This window comes from Notolepis coatsorum (assembly GCF_963971535.1).
Source record: "Notolepis coatsorum genome assembly, chromosome: 17".
NCBI classification, from domain to species: domain Eukaryota; kingdom Metazoa; phylum Chordata; class Actinopteri; order Aulopiformes; family Paralepididae; genus Notolepis; species Notolepis coatsorum.
In genome coordinates, this window is record NC_140181.1 from 15,602,754 (window position 1) to 15,620,939 (window position 18,186).

General features: G+C 42.5%; 1 protein-coding gene across 1 annotated transcript in view; it reads right to left on the reverse strand.

Moving 5' to 3' along the window:
* vwa5b1 (von Willebrand factor A domain containing 5B1) overlaps positions 1 to 17,852 on the reverse strand; it is a gene marked incomplete at both ends in the record, with an annotated part of 142,186 nt that extends 124,334 nt beyond the window's left edge. The window contains 5 exon segments of the mRNA XM_084333349.1: positions 2,091 to 2,233; positions 3,189 to 3,420; positions 3,423 to 3,425; positions 12,299 to 12,442; positions 17,714 to 17,852. Of these exon segments, the coding sequence (XP_084189475.1) occupies positions 2,091 to 2,233; positions 3,189 to 3,420; positions 3,423 to 3,425; positions 12,299 to 12,442; positions 17,714 to 17,852 (661 nt within the window).
* Positions 17,853 to 18,186: the final 334 nt, after the last annotated feature.

Here is an 18,186-nt window from a genome sequence, read left to right on the forward strand (position 1 = left end):
AAAGGTGCTGTAAGTGGTGTTTTTTTTTGGTTAAAATAAGTGTTCTACATTCCGACAGTGCTTGATTGTACTGATCACTTGTGGTTAGTTTAACAAACGTCTCTTCAAGTCTTAGTACTGTATATGTCTCTCGTGTTGGATTATTCCCGCCTCCGTTGTTTTGTTTTCCACGTGTTTTCGTTCTTGTTCTAACGCTCCTTATCTTCTCCGCTCTCCCCATCAAGGAACCGTACCTCCACCCTGGAAATCCCTGTGTCGCTCCCCGTTCATTCTCACTCATACTGTAGCTCGCTCCTCTGGATAAACCCCCCCTTCCTCTGTTTCGCCTGGACTGGTTAGTACACGCACACGAAAACAACAGTCTGTCACATTTACATTCTACACCACGTGAGTTTTGCACGCTAGACACACGCACACATACTGTAATTGAAACACACACATCTCATTAACATTGACCGTGAGCATCCACACACTCCCCCCACTTAGGCCCTGTTAGTTTTAGTACGCTTGATGATTTTGTTTTCTTTTAGTACGTTTGATGATTTTGTTTTGTTTTGTTTTCTTATTAAATATCATTATTGTATTCCGTCTGTCTCCTGTGTCTGTCTGTCCTGGGGTTCTGCCACACTTGACTGCCTTTTGTATTATCATAACAATATCCTTCCTTCATCCCCTGCATTACATCATCCCCTGTGTTACATCATCCGCTGTGTTACATCATCGTTGAGGAACTGCATTGGTGTTGGTGACCCCGTGACCTTTGCTCTAGCGCCACCATCGGGCCAAATGTAAAATTTTCAAATTAGTTTAACCTCCTGATCCGTTGCTCATACCGTCGTGGAACTGGTATCCAGAGATGCATCTATTCATGCAAAACAACTTTAGACCACAGCAACACTTCCGGTACTTTGAGCTCATGGGAGAGAGTGGGGGAAGGGGAGCGCGGAGCGATCAAATGAATGAATGTTGATTAGAGCCTTGACATAATGCGCAGATTGCTCCAGGGAGTCTTGAACCGTGTTGGGACGTTCCATCAGAGGGGGGACGCTTGTGGTGGGATTCACAGCACAAGCTTCCCCCCCCCCTCTGATGGAACGTTCCAACGCGGCTCACCAACCTTTAGACTCCCTGGGCAATCTCATTGCATGCCGTTTGGGGGGTAGGTGCGGAAAAGTGACTATGGCTCGGGAGAGAAAGGCCTATACGAAAGTCCAGCACCCCCACAGCCGTAGCTGCCTACAACCACTTATGTCAAGGCTCTCATCAACATTCATTAATTTTATCCCCCCGCACTCCATTTCCCCCCTCCCCCTCACAAACGCCATGTAACGTGGAAGTGCAGTTAGTCCTCCATATTGGAAATTCCGCCATTTTTAAATATTGTTTTGTGTCACACTATAAGTTATCGGAGACCCTTGACTCATAGCAGTGGAGTCTGACATCCAAAGACTCTGCTACGAGGACCCATGTTCCCATAAAGACTCTGCTACCAAGGCCCATGATCCCATAAAGCTTCATTAAAAAAGAATGTCTATAATCAGAGGACAATTAGAGTGCTACAATCTTTGCTAATATAAAAACGAACCAGATCAGTACTACTCTGTCTCTCGTCATTTTCTGATACTTTCTGAATGCAGGCCCAGAATTGCTCAACAGACTAAGACAGATCGCAAGTAAACCATGTTACTGTAAAAACTACTAACGAGTCGATCGCAGTCAACCAGCACCTGCCAACAAGTCTGACCCTATAGCTCAGCTGGTTAGTGCGGCAACTCGGTTACATTGGTAGCAGCGGTGGGATCTTACTGCCCTGTGAATCTGTATCCAGGAGCAAGGGGGTGGGATCTCAGTGCCTTAACCCTGGAAAGGTGTGCGCTGCAGGGACAAAAGAACATGCGATGACGCACTTATCGGGGTCGAGGACGACTGTAAACTACTAACGAGTCGGTCGCAGTCAACCAGCACCTGCTAACGGGTCAGAGAGCTCAGCTCTCTCTCTACCTCTCTCTCTCTCTCTCTCTCTCTCTCTCTCTCTAGGCCATCTGAAACCCCCGCCTGCCCCCCCCCCCCCCCCGGGTTCATCTGCTAACCTGCCAGGAGATATGGAGCTCGTATCTCCATGTGGAAGTTGAACTCGTAGTCGATGGAGTTAATGGCCTCCTCCTCCAGCATGGCGGTCAGACACATGGCGTTGGGGGAGTGGTCAGCGGGGCCACTGCTGTGCCGGTCCCTCCTACATGCAGAGCACTCACAATCAAACGTCACGCCGGCTATGAATTCATCAGCATTCATTTGTATAATCAGATGTCCAAACGATGCTGTGCACACAGCTGAGTCCCAAGAAAGACCATCATGTATGATTTACCTGCTCGGTATCTGAATCGTCTACATTAAAGGTGCTGTAGGTGGTATTTTCTTATGTGTTATAGAATATGTGTTAAATATCTCTACATTCTGTCATTCAGTCATCACTGATATGGAGTGTCTGGTCAGTAACATGGGTCTCCCAGTCCCTCCGCTCTGCAGTAAACACAAAATACATTTCCTGGTATCCCGTTCCCACTTTATCCAATCAGGAGAGAGAACTCCACACTGCACAAGTAAGAAATAAAAAACGAATTTTAAGCAAATGTGTTGTTGAAACAAGGAAAATACCAGTGCAGTAAGCTAATTTAGCTTGGCAAGATTTCTTGAAATAAGTAAAAATATCTAGGGTTCTCTCTCCTGATTGGATAAAGTGGGAGCGGGATACCAGGAAATGTATTTTGTGTTTACTGCAGAGCAGAGGGACTGGGAGACCCATGTTACTGACCAGACCCTCTATATCAGTGATAACTGTCGGAATGTAGAGCTATTATTTTAACATGTAGACCACTTATTTGAACATGTAGACACTTATTGTGACATGTAGACCACTTATTTTAACATGTAGACACTTATCTTAACATGTAGACACTTATCTTAACATATACTTATCTTAAGATGTGGACAACTTATTCTAAAATGTAGACCACTTATTAGAAAATATCACTTACAACACCTTTAATTGATCGGTATCTGTATCGGCTACGTTGAAGCCTGATCAAATCCAATATCTTCTTTTGTTAAAAGAATACATGGAAACAATTCATGGACAGCTGTGCTGTGTCCACCAAACCGACGTGATGCGACGTTGTCGTTGTTCTTACGACCTGGTGAAGTTCGGGGAGAGGCCCTGCTCCTCGTTGATGGTCCTCTGCACCCGGGGAGTGCAGGCCGGGGGGGAGGAGACCCGGATGCCCCCGCCGGGCAGGGTGCAGAGCTCCGACGAGGTGCTGACCAGGATGCTGACCGTTTCCAGAGGAGGGATGACCCCCAGGTTCACCACCAACACGGTCCTCTCCAAGTCCTCATCCATCACGATGTGACCTGTGACCCCCCCCAGACTAGATCAGTAAAGAGCTACAACAAGTACAGTTAAAGTGGCATTTTCTTTGTTTAAATACATGTTAAATAGCTCTACATTCCGACAGCCATCACTGACATGTCTGGTCAGTAACATGGGTTAGGGTTAGGGTTAGTCCATCTGCTCTGCAGTAAACACAAAATAAATTGTCTGGTATCCCTTCCCCTTTATCCAATCAGGAGAGAGAACCCTAGATATTTTTTTTTTATTATTTCAAGAGATCTTGCCAAGCCAAATTTGAAAACTGCACTGGTAGATTATTTGACTTGTTTCAAGCACATATTTGCTTTAAACCCGGCGCGCCGCTCTAAACCACATTTCATGGGTGCACGAGGAAGGATAATAACGATAATCTAGCGTTGATTTCAGGAAGATTCGATAATCAGGCGAAAAATGACAACGTGATAAGTGGATTCCACTAAAACGCTATTTTCGCGTCTTTTTCCTGGGATTACTCAGAAGCACCCAAACTATATTCATATTCAAAACAGTATAAAGTGGAAAGATACGGATGAAAAAATTATCTGTTTTTTGCATGTTGACCAGAAGCAACTCACTGACAATCGACAGCGTTATTAGATCCATAGCTATAATATAAAATATAGGTTTAGCTCTACAAACAAGGTGAGCGCTTACATGGGGTTAATGGGCAGCAAGGCCTACGCACTTCCCGGAAGGGGTGTGGCACCCAATGTGTTAACGTGACGTCTCGTCTAGTTTTCGTCAAGGGGAAAAGCTTTGTTGACGACCATATTTAGTCATCATTTTCGTTGAATAAATTAACACTGTGAGAGACCCATGTTACTGACCAAACACTCTATCAGTAATGGCTGTCAGAATGTAGAGCTATAATTTGAACACTTACAGCACCTATAACATGCAGTATACAATCTTCTATAGATTAGATTCTACTTTATTGTCATTGCACAGGGATAAGTAGAGTACAAGGAAATGACGTTAGCATCTGACCGGAGCAGTAAAGTGCATTGTAATGTACATATGTGTGTATATATGAAAAGTATATGCACAGCTATTGTATGTACAGTATTAACAATATTGATGTACAGTACAAACAGAGTGAGTCACTATTAACAATAGTATAACTATGAACCACTATGATTAATATAACTGGTGTTTATGAAAAGGTTGGATGGCCGGCTTCTCTGGTTGAAAGGCGTAACTATCATTGGAATTAGTTCATTTTTAAAGCCCTTATTGGTAAACTCCCCTCTTACATCACAACACTGTTTGAATAGAATCTTGGAACCTATTCTACACATTCAAATGACTTCTCAGAGTTCCTCCAGTTTGCTGCTTTTTCCTTTGACGCTGCTAACACCTGGAATATCCTCCAACTGACTCTGAAGCTGAAGGTTGTTCCTTCTCTTGCTGCATTTAAAAGTATGATCTCCAACCACTGTGTATTGACTTGTAACTATCTTAGCTTATCTTATTTATTGTGTCTATTATATGTCTGAAATTGCTGATAAACTGCGTCTTGTTTTGTAAGCTCGTCGTCGCTGTAAATAAAGGTAACCTCAGTGTCTCACGAGTTGAAATAAAGGTTTGAAATGAAAAAGGAAAGTGTGGGGATGACTAAGGTCACGGTAATCAGACCTGGGATCAGCTACACCTGCCCTGGGTCACGGTAATCAGACCTGGGATCAGCTACACCTGCCCTGTGTCACGGTAATCAGACCAGTAATCAGGCGTGGCTGCGCCCCTGTTGTGCAGGAGGTAATCAATGCACACAGGATCAATCTGCCATCTCCACCCACACAGGACAGAGCTTCTGTCATGAGTTACTTACTTCCATCTATTCTGCTTTGGCTTGTACCATCTTGCCAACCCTCTTCAATAAACTGCTATGCGTTTGCACCATCTAACAATCTATGTGGTTTAGCCGTCTCTGTGCTAGAGTGTGGTCTACATGTTAGAGTGGTATTTATTTGTTTAAAGGGGTCTACATGTTAAAATAATTCTCGAAGACACTCTGATGTCACAAGACTGCCGCCATCTTGGTATAGGGGGGGCCATACGGATTTCTAGTATCAAATGCATGTGTTGAGGTCCGTTTTTATTACATGTTTTATCACATTCTTGTTCATTTCATAACATTTTCATACGATTTGTTTTGAAAATATTGAGGCCAACATGGCATTTCACTATTTCGAAAGCCTTTCTGGTGATTCTAAGGCGAGATATGATTCAAAGAAGCTCCCCTGATTGACTTGACATAGGCCTAATGTCCATACAAAACACATACAGACATGGCCATCTCTCGAATACCCAAATTGAAGCTGCTATGTTACGTTTTGTACTAATAACAAAACAAACACAGAAATCCAAATCGCAAGTTTTATACCATCACGGAGGAAAAAGTGGCTGGCGGCTAACGTTCGGCTAACTAGCTCTGGTGTTGTGGTCGTGGTAGCTACATGCTAAGCTAACGTTAATCACATCATATCGAACCGATAGGAGTTTATCTTATCTAATCTTACGTGGTGGTGTGCCACTACCCGATCAAACATCCACGTAAGATTAGATAAGATAAGCTCCTATCGGTTCGATATGATGTGATTAACGTTAGCTTAGCATGTAGCTACCACAACCACAACAGCAGAGCGAGTTAGCCGAAAGTTAGCCACAGCCACTTTTTCCTCCGTGATGGTATAAAACTTGCGATTTGGATTTCTGTTTTTGTCATTAGTACAACGCGTAACACAGCAGCTCTTTGGCATTGTGAAGGACTGAAGAAAATTCCGCTTGATTGTCTTTAATTTGCCGCTTTAACGATCCGTTTCTGCACTAAATGAACCGTACACAATGTACCAGGCTGGGCAGTTTCCCCCCACGCTGCAGTTGCGTAGCAACAACAGGCAGGAAGTTGACTTCGAGAATAGCTCTACATTCCGACAGCCATCACTGATAAAGAGTGTCTGGTCAGTAACATGGGTCTCCCGCGTGTATACCAAACCCAGCCGCATTTCTCGGAGACGCTCTCTGATTGGCACTGACTGACGCTCTCTGATTGGCCACTGACGCGTTTGCCCAATCCGTGACGAGCTGTGTCTTTGCCCATTTCCACGTCAAACAGCCTGCAAACTACCTGGCGTTCTATCGCCATGCTCTAAGACAAACTCTAACCTTAACCAACTTCGAAAGAGTGCCTAAGCTTAACCGTTGAAAGAACTTGCCGTCACGCTCTAAGACAAACTCTAACCTTAACCAACTTCGAAGAGTGCCTAAACTTAACCAGTGTAGAAACAGGCGTCGGCCAATCAGAGAGCGTCTCCGAGAAATGCGGCTGGGTTTGGTATTCACGCGGGTCTCCCAGTCCCTCCACAAACAAAATACATTTCCTGGTATCCCACTTTATCCAATCGGGAGAGAGAACTAGCTGACAAAAAGAAGAAATACAAACTAGTTTTAAGCAAATGTGTGTTTGAAACAAGCAAAATAATCTTACCAGTGCAGTGCAGTAGGAAAATTTGGCTCGGCAAGATTTCTTAAAATACCGTAAAAATATCTAGTGCTCTCTCTCTCCTGATTGGATAAAGTGGGAAGGGATACCAGGAAATGTATTTTGTGTTTACTGCAGAGTGGAGGGACTGAGAGACCCATGTTACTGACCAAACACTCTGAACGTTCCTCAGTGTCCCCTGTTGTTTTAATAGATCTGAGTCATAAAAAACGGTTTGTTTCCTAGTGTCTCCCGCTGCGGAGTGTTTGGACATGAATATACGTCACATGTGGCGTCAGATTTAACAACCTTTTAAGCTCCCATGAGGCCTAAATGTAAACGCTGGTTCATTTCTCCTGGAGTCTTTTCAGGGAGTCTCTAAAGCCTTAACACTAACATGCATGGATTCAGGACATCTGTAGGGGTCATTTACGGGGTGCTATTGCCTGCCTCTCCACAAATAACCTTAAATCTGCTGTCAGGGGATGGTCTCTCAAGCTTACAAGACAGACAAACAGGCTTATACCAATGTAATTGGTTTTGAAGTCTTTAGAGTTTTGTCCAGTGTTGCTTGCTTGTCTTAATCTGTACGTGTTCTGTGTTTTTGGGCCACAGTGGACGTAAGTAAGCCTTTTCTGTGTTTATTAGATTAGATTAGTACAGTACAACGAAAAGAAGTTTGTCATCCAACCAGAGTGCAAATGTAACAGTAAAGTACAATATTAATATTCAATGTACAGGTGATTAGACTGGGTATAAAATATATAGTACTACTGAGTAATAGAATAGTGCTAAACAGATATATGTACAGAGTTGTAGTATTAATATGTACAGTGATACAGGTATACAGACACTATGGTAGTAAGTCATACTGGCCAGCAGCGTAACTAGTAAGAGTATAGGTAAGGGATATTTACAGATATAAATATATAGTATCTACAGATACTGTATGTAAAAAGGATTATATGCAGGTACAGACAGATGTGGATAGATATATATACGGTAAGAATAAATACATATATATATTATATAGGTTATATGCAGGTGTATAAGTAGGTATATAGAAGGATTATATGCAGGTATATTCAGACAGATATTTTATTTATTTGTTTATTTAGACGGGACAGAGCATATTACTGGACACTACAAATAAATGCAGTGTAAATACACCGGATTTAGCAAGGATGCTAATTTGATATGGATATATATGTGGTAAATATGAATATACATGTATATATACAGTATACAGCACTATTGTACATGCTAGTTATATGGGCAGACATTAGTATGAGGCAGGTAGTTATGAATATTATTATATCGTCAAAAGTTATGCATTATGGATTTATCCGGACTTTTCCCCGCATTGCAATTCAAATAATTTTTTTTTTGTATTTTTAACTTTCAAATAGAACAAAAACAAACACTCAGTAAATACAGTAAATACAGGCTCCATAGTTCAGTAGAGGCCAGCCAAGCCTTTCCCTAAGGAAGAATAATAGCTCCATTAAAGGTAGAATCTGCGACCTTTAGGCAAAATAGCCCCGCTTGGTATTGCGCTTTGTTTACTTTTTATGTTTTGGTCTGACATGTGGGTTGGAGCTTAGTAACTTATCAGACTGTGAATTCATCCAGACCTCTCTTGATATAGAGCCTGGTGGTTCCTCCTCACCGAAAGCAGCCAAGTCTAGCAGAGTGGCTGCTTTCAATTAATTTCCCATGTAGAGGAGAGTGTGCAGTGCCTTCAATATCACAAAGGCAAGGACACATTTAAAAAGTAGATATATATCTTTTAAAGGGGTAAAACTATGGAATAACTGTGACAACAAATTTAAAATGTGTATTTTAGATACACATTTTAAGAAATTATGTATGTACATAATATTATTTATGTAGGTGATATATAAATATAAAAGCATATTATAATCCTAATGATATTTTATTATAACGTATAATATCATGACAAAAAAAATTAAAAAGTGTATACGTTTTGTATATTACTGTATAAACTGTACACTAAAACCAGGGGCGTAGCTGGGGGGGGGGGGGGGGGGTAGCTTAGGATGATTCCAAGGGCCCAGCACTAAGGGGGCCCCCAAATTTTTTTTTTTTTTTTTTTACTAGACATCACTCAGGTGTATTATTGATGCTCTCATTGATACTATGTTTGTTTCTGAAGTGTGTGTGTGTGTGTGTGTGTGTGTGTGTGTGTGTGTGTGTGTGTGTGTGTGTGTGTGTGTGTGTGTGTGTGTGTGTGTGTGTGTGTGTGTGTGTGTGTGTGTGTGTGTGTGTGTGTGTGTGTGTGTGTGTGTGTGTGTGTGAGATATATAGAGAGAGAGGGGGGGCTTTGGTAGACTATTGCATTGGTCCATTCATTGAAGATGAACGCAATGCGACATCCTTTACTAGGCTCACCCACCAACAGTGCAGGTGCTGAACTGCTGATCCGAATGTATAGGTAAAAACCATATTATGCGTTTTCATCAATAAAAAAATTGCCAAAAAAAGATATGCTTGCGCGCTTACGCGCGCTCGCATTCACTGGGGGCCTACAAATACATTCTTTCATGGGGCCCAGAATCTGGAGCTACACCCCTGACTAAAACTATGAGACTTTCGTAACCTTTTGTTTTTGTTTTTGCAAAATTATGTACTGAATTATGTTTTCAGTTTACATTTTTTTTATGTAATGTAAAAAGGGTAGGCAATAAGCCTCAGCTTCAGCCTACACCTTTTCGGTCGTTTTCTTTCTTTTTTTTATACATTTCCTACTACTGTACATTGCTTTGTAAAAAGACAGAAATAAAATCATTAATTCATTCAGTCACGAGGTACGCGCCAGGTAGACACAAGGTACACCAGGTAGACACAAGGTACACCAGGTAGACACAAGGTACACCAGGTAGACACAAGGTACACCAGGTAGACACAAGGTACACCAGGTAGACACAAGGTACACCAGGTAGACACAAGGTACACCAGGTAGACACAAGGTACACCAGGTACACACAAGGTACACCAGGTAGACACAAGGTACACCAGGTACTGCATACGCACCTCTACATTGGAAATTCGTTTTTTCATTGCAAACCTTTATATAAACTCGAAAGGCAATGGAGGTTTCCCTCAGTTACAGTCACGTCGAGTGTACATACAGAAATAAGCCAAAAAAAGGCATATCAAATCACACAGCATATAAAATCATAACAATACGACAAGTAAGGATAACAATCAATTAAAACCTGTACAACTTGATTGACAATGGTTGGAGATCAAGGTTTTAAACTCTGCAACAGAGAGGGGAGAATCTCAAGCTTTAAGGACTGTTTGAGTTCATTCCATGAGCTAGAGGGGCATCATATCAAAATGCAGATTCACCCTGTTCTGAGCAAACTCAGAGGACCTTAAGGACCTATGGAGGGGTTCCATAGGTTCCAAAATTCCATTCCAATAATGATGTAATATAAGTAGGTAGCTTACCAATAAAGGCCTTCAAAATTGATTAAATCTCCGTCAGAGAAGGTCAACCAACCTTCTCATAAAGGACAGAGTGATGAGTGTCATATCTATCATGATGAATCTGAGGGCAGAGTGATATAATTGAATACAGCCGCACTGTTAGACTTGGCTGGAGGCGGTTGGAGCTCTTGGGGTCTGGCCAGCAGTAGTAACCCCTCAGTTACCCCATGTACATGTCAAAATACTTCCCAAAGGTCAGTGAATACCACGACCACAACACCAGAGGGAGCTCCACAAATCATGTTAAACCCAGATTCGGCTCAAACAAGGGACTAAACACGTTTCGCAATTATGCCACATCAATGGGGAACGCCCTACCCACAGCTGTAAAGGAATGTGAATCACTACCCACTTTCAAAACCACTCTCAAAGAACACCTACGGGAGATTGATATTCGAAACTGGCCCCTGTAAATGTCCAAACCCAACCCCCACCAATGTACAACCCCCCCCTCCCCCCCCCCCCCCCCCCCCCGCCTACCCAACCAGCAGTAACACGAGTCTCTCACCACTGTTACTCTGCAGTAACACAAGTCTCTCACCACTGTTACTCTGCAGTAACACAAGTCTCTCACCACTGTTACTCTGCAGTAAGACGAGTCTCTCACCACTGTTACTCTGCAGTAACACAAGTCTCTCACCGCTGTTACTCTGCAGTAACACAAGTCTCTCACCACTGTTACTCTGCAGTAACACAAGTCTCTCACCACTGTTACTCTGCAGTAACACAAGTCTCTCACCTCTGTTACTCTGCAGTAACACGAGTCTCTCACCGCTGTTACTCTGCAGTAAGACGAGTCTCTCACCACTGTTACTCTGCAGTAAGACGAGTCTCTCACCACTGTTACTCTGCAGTAAGACGAGTCTCTCACCACTGTTACTCTGCAGTAACACAAGTCTCTCACCACTGTTACTCTGCAGTAACACAAGTCTCTCACCGCTGTTACTCTGCAGTAACACAAGTCTCTCACCTCTGTTACTCTGCAGTAACACAAGTCTCTCACCTCTGTTACTCTGCAGTAACACAAGTCTCTCACCACTGTTACTCTGGGGTAAGACGAGTCTCTCACCGCTGTTACTCTGCAGTAACACAAGTCTCTCACCGCTGTTACTCTGCAGTAACACAAGTCTCTCACCACTGTTACTCTGCAGTAACACAAGTCTCTCACCACTGTTACTCTGCAGTAACACAAGTCTCTCACCACTGTTACTCTGCAGTAACACAAGTCTCTCACCACTGTTACTCTGCAGTAACACAAGTCTCTCACCACTGTTACTCTGCAGTAACACAAGTCTCTCACCACTGTTACTCTGCAGTAACACAAGTCTCTCACCTCTGTTACTCTGCAGTAACACGAGTCTCTCACCGCTGTTACTCTGCAGTAACACAAGTCTCTCACCGCTGTTACTCTGCAGTAACACAAGTCTCTCACCTCTGTTACTCTGCAGTAACACAAGTCTCTCACCTCTGTTACTCTGCAGTAACACAAGTCTCTCACCACTGTTACTCTGCAGTAACACAAGTCTCTCACCACTGTTACTCTGCAGTAAGACGAGTCTCTCACCTCTGTTACTCTGCAGTAACACAAGTCTCTCACCACTGTTACTCAGTCTGCAGTAACACAAGTCTCTCACCACTGTTACTCTGCAGTAACACGAGTCTCTCACCACTGTTACTCTGCAGTAAGACGAGTCTCTCACCTCTGTTACTCTGCAGTAACACAAGTCTCTCACCACTGTTACTCTGCAGTAACACAAGTCTCTCACCACTGTTACTCTGCAGTAACACAAGTCTCTAACCACTGTTACTCTGCAGTAACACAAGTCTCTAACCACTGTTACTCTGGGGTAAGACGAGTCTCTCACCACTGTTACTCTGCAGGGCATTAGCTGCGTGATCCAGGTAACAGTCATCAATCTTGGCCTTGTCTTTGATCTGCACGGTTATTATTTGACTGGAGATCATCGCCTCGAACCCCACGACGGTGGAGTTCTCTTCCAGTGGGTAGATGAAGATTCCTAAATGTCAGGAGAGAAGATTAGACAGAGCAACACATTAACCCTGAAAGAAAACAAAACACTCCCGTCACCCGACGGATGACTATACTGACGTTTCTTCAATGCGATGCTTCAGATCATGTTTTACATGTCAGATATTAACCAATAATATCGCACTCGACAGTATGGGCCTTTTGATGGGGATGAGGAGGAGCAGTATAGTAGTGTGAAATATATAATGGTCTTACATATATTCATGAATGATAAGTAGTACATATTCATGGTGATAAGTATTACATATATTCATGAATGTTGTAGTACATATATTCATGAATGATAACTTAGTATTACTTATATTCATGAATGATAAGTATTACATATATTCATGAATGATAAGTATTACATATATTCATGAATGATAATTATTACATATATTCATGAATGATAAGCATTACATATATTCATGAATGATAAGTATTACATATATTCATGAATGATAAGTATTACATATATTCATGAATGATAAGCATTACATATATTCATGAATGATAAGTATTACATATATTCATAAATTATAAGTATTGCATATATTCAAATTACACTTGTATTTCATGCCATCTGTATAGTGATTCATCATAATTGTGAGTGCTTGTCAGGAGAATGCACACAGAGATTTTCAGTGTCCTGGTTACAGTATCTCAAGGAAACTATAAAAGAACGAAGGGTCATCACGTTAGAACACCATGTTCTGATGCTCTGCTTGGTGACAGACTTTGGTGCCAATTCTATTGAAGTCTGTATTAAAATTCAAAATATACCAGCTGTCTGAGGAAACATATCAACCAATATATCAAACGTTAGCTAGTTAACAAGGCAACAAATTGCAGATGATTCTAACATCTGAGGTAATAACTGTTTAACCTCTTCCACCCGTGCGGTCCGTCGGCGGACCGCAAATGACATAATGGTCATAAATCAATATTTCCAGACTGTTCTATAAAACTAGCGATTTAAATTTCAAACGTATTCAAGTATAAACATCATGAACATATCACAACAGCATTTAGAATGTATATTATCATCAATACGTTATCGAATCGTTATCGAATCGAATCGTTATCGAAAAACTAACCCTAACTAACCTTACTGTCATGCACTTGTCCTAATATGTAACTAACCTACACTGTAGCACGCAACACTTTGATGAGCATTGTTACTCAGCTGATAGAGTTGTACCCTTCCTGATGACTTGTCGTACAAAACTTGTAAGTCGCTTTGGATAAAAGTGTCAGCTAAATGACTAAATGTAAATGTAAATGTAAATGAATCCGGCCCGCCTCCACATTTGGCCCGGGCCCCCTAGAGCCCCGGAGCTTTAAATCTTTTTTTATTTATTTTTTTTTTAATCGGTGGCAGCATCCCCATTGCCTGTGCTGAATGTTTGTTAGTGTTTGATATTTTTTTTTGGTTTTTAGTACTTTTAAACATCCATGCTTAGTAAGTAGTAGTTTTTGTTGTGTTTTTTTTTTGTGAACGGCACCTTATAAATAAAATGCATTATTATTATTATTATTATCATCCAGGAGGGAAAGACACTTTGGATAGTAGGGACTGCATCTCTGCCTGTCCTGGCCAGGAAACACTTTGCAACTGTGATCTCCTCTGGCAATAGTTGGATATTGTAATGTGTGGCGAGGGTTTGCAGCAATTCCACTGAGAGAAACTGGTCTGAGGCTGGATAACATGCCTGTATGCCTCTCATAAGTTGTTCTCCAACTCATGAGAACCTGCTCTCAAGCTCTTGCAGCATTCTGCCGAGGACTGGATAGAACAGTCTCTGTCTCAGCTGATCTCCTGAGCTGAGGTCTGAGCTTGTGCCACAAGATGACTCAACTACATACTCGTCCATCCTTTTCTGCGTCCTCCTTTGGCCGGTAGTACAGTATGTTCCTCAATCCCAAGGCCATTACATATGGCCTTTGTCCTGTCATACATGTCCACTGCCATCTCTGAGGTGCGATAACCTTTGAGTGTGTCCTGCACTGTGCTTTTAAATAGTACAGAGCTAGAGCTAGGTGGTCTGTAGGTACTGTATTTATTTCATTAATAGTGTTATTATTTATTTCCTGACTTTTCTTTCTGTGAAGATCCCGGAAAGGGTTATTAATATTTGGTTATGTGTGGTTTTCTGGAAAACAATAAATGTTTACGTTTAGGCACCCCTGCGATCGTCACACTTTTTCTGTTACAAACTGACCCCTGCCCCCACCAGAGAAGGGAAAAGTTATGTGGCCCTCACAGGAAAAAGTTTGGGGATCATGTTTTACATGTCAGATATTAACCAATAATATCGCACTCGATAATTATTACATATATTCATGAATGATAAGCATTACATATATTCATGAATGATAAGTAGTACATATATTCATGAATGATAAGCATTACATATATTCATGATGATAAGCATTACACATATTCATGATGATACACATTACATATATTCATAAATTATAAGTGTTGCATATATTCAAATTACACTTGTATTTCATGCCATCTGTATAGTGATTCATCATAATTGTGAGTGCTTGTCAGGAGAATGCACACAGAGATTTTCAGTGTCCTGGTTACAGTATCTCAAGGAAACTATAAAAGAACGAAGGGTCATCACGTTAGAACACCATGTTCTGATGCTCTGCTTGGTGACAGACTTTGGTGCCAATTCTATTGAAGTCTGTATTAAAATTCAAAATATACCAGCTGTCTGAGGAAACATATCAACCAATATATCAACAAATTGCAGATGATTCTAACATCTGAGGTAATAACTGTTTAAATGACATAAACGAGGAGATGGCTGATCCCATTCAACTCAATGTCGGCCGAACTGAAAGTTTCCACACTTGAATGAATGAATGCTCATTGCATTTATATAGTGCTTTTCTAGACACTCAAAGCGCTCCCCACAATGTAGCACCAACATTGAGCTACTCAGGCTCAATGGCTGCCATACACTGGCACCAGACACACATCACACTACACAATGGCTGAACGGCTCAGGAGACAGGGATTGATGTCAGCCAATTAAGGGGGAGGGATGATTATGTGCCCTTGATGTCAGAGACCTGATTGGGAATTTTGCCCAAAAATGTTGGCCTCTGGCATTGTTACTGACAAGTCCAGAGGACAGAGTGCTCCATGCTGGACAACAACACCACTTTCCGACAACGGCCTTGACCGGCCATGACCTTGAGTCCGGAGCTCTACCCAAGTAGCCACACTGCCGGACATCAGGCACCAATGTGCGTTCGCACACTACACTGTGACGTAATGACCCTTCCTTATATTATAGTTTCCTTGGTTTACGTCAAAAACACCTGTGTGATTCAGCTTAGTGTGACGGTGACCACCTGCTATCTGCGTGATTCAGCTTAGTGTGACCACCTGCTATCTGCGTGATTCAGCTTAGTGTGACCACCTGCTATCTGCGTGATTCAGCTTAGTGTGACCACCTGTTATCTGTGTGATTCAGCTTAGTGTGACCACCTGCTATCTGCGTGATTCAGCTTAGTGTGACCACCTGCTATCTGCGTGATTCATCTTAGTGTGACCACCTGCTATCTGCGTGATTCATCTTAGTGTGACCACCTGCTATCTGCGTGATTCAGCTTAGTGTGACCACCTGTTATCTGTGTGATTCAGCTTAGTGTGACCACCTGTTATCTGTGTGATTCAGCTTAGTGGGACCACCTGTTATCTGTGTGATTCAGCTTAGTGTGACCACCTGTTATCTGCGTGATTCAGCTTAGTGTGACCACCTGTTATCTGTGTGATTCAGCTTAGTGTGACCACCTGTTATCTGTGTGATTCAGCTTAGTGTGACCACCTGCTATCTGCGTGATTTAGCTTAGTGTGACCACCTGTTATCTGTGTGATTTAGCTTAGTGTGACCACCTGTTATCTGTGTGATTTAGCTTAGTGTGACCAACTGTTATCTGTGTGATTTAGCTTAGTGTGACCAACTGTTATCTGTGTGATTCAGCTTAGTGTGACCACCTGTTATCTGCGTGATTCAGCTTAGTGTGATGGTGACCACCTGTTATCTGTGTGATTTAGCTTAGTGTGACCAACTGTTATCTGTGTGATTTAGCTTAGTGTGACCACCTGTTATCTGTGTGATTTAGCTTAGTGTGACCACCTGTTATCTGTGTGATTCAGCTTAGTGTGACCACCTGTTATCTGCGTGATTCAGCTTAGTGTGATGGTGACCACCTGTTATCTGTGTGATTCAGCTTAGTGTGACCACCTGTTATCTGCGTGATTCAGCTTAGTGTGACCACCTGTTATCTGTGTGATTCAGCTTAGTGTGACCACCTGTTATCTGTGTGATTCAGTTTAGTGTGACCACCTGTTATCTGTGTGATTCAGCTTAGTGTGACCACCTGCTATCTGCGTGATTTAGCTTAGTGTGACCACCTGCTATCTGCGTGATTTAGCTTAGTGTGATGGTGACCACCTGTTATCTGTGTGATTCAGCTTAGTGTGACCACCTGTTATCTGTGTGATTCAGCTTAGTGTGACCACCTGTTATCTGTGTGATTCAGCTTAGTGTGACCACCTGTTATCTGTGTAATTCAGCTTAGTGTGACCACCTGTTATCTGCGTGATTCAGCTTAGTGTGACCACCTGTTATCTGTGTAATTCAGCATAGTGTGACGGTGACCACCTGTTATCTGTGTGATTCAGCTTAGTTATGACCACTAGAAAACACAACAACTTGACCTCATCTCAGCAGTAATATGTCAAACGCACTGCTGGAGATCAAATAAAACCCAGAGGACATAGTCCACCAGAAAGTAAACACAGTCAACACGGTAAACACAGACGATGACACCAGCCAATGGTGTATTGAGAATATCAGTGTATAAAAGTTGATGTTAACATTATTCAGTTTTATCTGCAGATTAACTCTGGTTTTGTTATCTTAATAAAACTGTATTCCTCTGAAAGTAATTTGCCTCCAACTGCTTAAATTCGACTGTCCCTGTCCTGAGTGAAAACTACCAGGTCTATCCCCCTGTTAACTATCGATTTTTGGGGTACCTCCCCCTCAGCTTACCTCGCTATCACCCTAATTACAACCCCGCCCCACCCCATCAACATCACCCCTCCCCTGGGTCAGAGTCTGGGACAAACCCCAGGTGAATGTCTGTGTGATCGTTCCCAGTAATTATCCTGCTGTGTTGAGTAATTATAATGTTGTTTTTGTTTTGTTTTGTGTTGTGTACTCACCTTCGATGGGCTGGTCCTCGATGTTGTCGTAGGTCATGGAAGCCGTCATGGCGAGAGTGTAACCTCTAACGCAGGAAGTGATGTCAGAGATACTGAGGGGCAGAGCGTTGCGCCTCTCCTTGTTCATGAGTCCAGGCATGGTGCTGTTTTCCCTTCAGGGTTCTGTTTCATTTCCACCAATGGCGAGCGGGGCAGAGGACAAATCCATCAGAGGCAAACCCATATGAAACAGGTAAAAACAAGACAAGCAAACCTGTCCTCTCTCCCTGTCTCACTCTCCCTGTCCTCTCTCCCTGTCCAAGCAGACCTGTCTCACTCTCCCTGTCCTCTCTCCCTGTCCTCTCTCCCTGTCTCACTCTCCCTGTCCTCTCTCCCTGTCTCCTCTCTCCCTGTCCTCTCTCCCTGTCCTCTCTCCCTGTCCAAGCAGACCTGTCCTCTCTCCCTGTCCTCTCTCCCTGTCCTCTCTCCCTGTC